Source organism: Eimeria mitis, genomic scaffold (genome assembly GCF_000499745.2).
Source record: "Eimeria mitis Houghton genomic scaffold, Emh_scaff1329, whole genome shotgun sequence".
In the NCBI taxonomy this organism is placed as follows: domain Eukaryota; phylum Apicomplexa; class Conoidasida; order Eucoccidiorida; family Eimeriidae; genus Eimeria; species Eimeria mitis.
In genome coordinates this window covers 851-2,010 of record NW_013568788.1, presented here as the reverse complement: position 1 = coordinate 2,010, position 1,160 = coordinate 851, and the positions used below count along the sequence as shown (strand labels likewise).

At 48.8% G+C, this 1,160-nt stretch overlaps 1 protein-coding gene across 1 annotated transcript in view; it reads left to right on the top strand.

Annotated features, from left to right (window-relative positions):
* Positions 1–550: 550 nt before the first annotated feature.
* The window catches only part of EMH_0034740 (uncharacterized protein), a gene marked incomplete at both ends in the record, with an annotated part of 748 nt that continues 138 nt past the window's right edge, over positions 551–1,160 (top strand). Inside the window, 2 exons of the mRNA XM_013494902.1 lie at positions 551–747; positions 1,001–1,160. Of these exons, the coding sequence (XP_013350356.1) occupies positions 551–747; positions 1,001–1,160 (357 nt within the window). The remainder of the gene's footprint in view (positions 748–1,000) is intronic.

Below are 1,160 nucleotides of genomic sequence, written 5' to 3'. Positions count from 1 at the left end.
TCATCGTCTTGCCTCGTGGCTACTGGTCCTTTAACAGCCTCACATTGTTTCCAGTTATTAATATTTATTAATTTATCAAAGAATAAATTACTTTTTATCTTTACTAAGAGCCGGGCACTGCTCCGCCGTGCAGTTCACCGACGCAACCTGAACCACACCGCAACAACACACTCATTGAGCACAACCGGTATATATGTATGCAAACCTGTATTTTTAAATATCTAATGGAGATTAATTCTTAGAAGGAGCTCTCAACTCAGCTGTCTGTACAGCTGGCTGCTGCTGCTGCTCGGCTGCAAACGTCTGCATACACCCATCGAGATGAGCAGCAAGTATCATGCAACTTTTGTTCGGTGCTGCAGTGCGAGGAGGTGGGCGGCGTGACTGGGTCTGCATGCACTCAGAGTTTCCGGTCCTCATCGCGGTGTCTGTGCATGTGCATGCGCATGCGCATGCGCATGCAAAGCCTGCAGCAGCACTCAGCTGCACCGCTTCTGTCTGATCTCTTCCTAGATAAGCAGTAGCTGCAGCTGTTCAACAAGCCAGGGAGATGGGGAGCACGTGGGGGAGGAGTTTCTCCCTGAGCTCTGCCCTCCCGCAGCAGCAGCAGCAGCAGCAGCAGAAGCAGCAGCAGCAGCAGCAGCAGCAGCAGCAGCGGCCGCTGTTATGTTTCACCATTCAGATGCAGTGGGTACCCCAGAGGGGGGAGATGGACTGCGGCCTTGCATGCGCTCAGATGATACTGAAGTGGGGCTTTCTTATAAAACTAATAAAATTTTTTTTATATAAAAAAAAATTATGCTGCTACAGATATTTCCTGTATTTCTTTGTTGCTTTCTCTCTCTGTCTTTCTCTCCCTCTTTTCTCTAGTTTTTCCTTTTCTCTCACCCTTATAACACTTCTCTCCTCCATACATGCATGCATGCATGCATGCATGCATGCATGCATGCATGCATGCATGCATGCATGCGTTTGTGTGTGTGTGTGTATGGGGCTGCAGGACCCTGGATTCCTCGGGCTTAAGCCCCCAGCCCCCCTACTTGTTGGTTTATAACGAAAAAAAAAACAAAGACAGCAGCAGCAGCAGCAGCAGCACTTCTCCTTTATCCTCAATATACAGCAGAGAAGATTCAACTGCAGACGCAGACAGCGACAGTGCC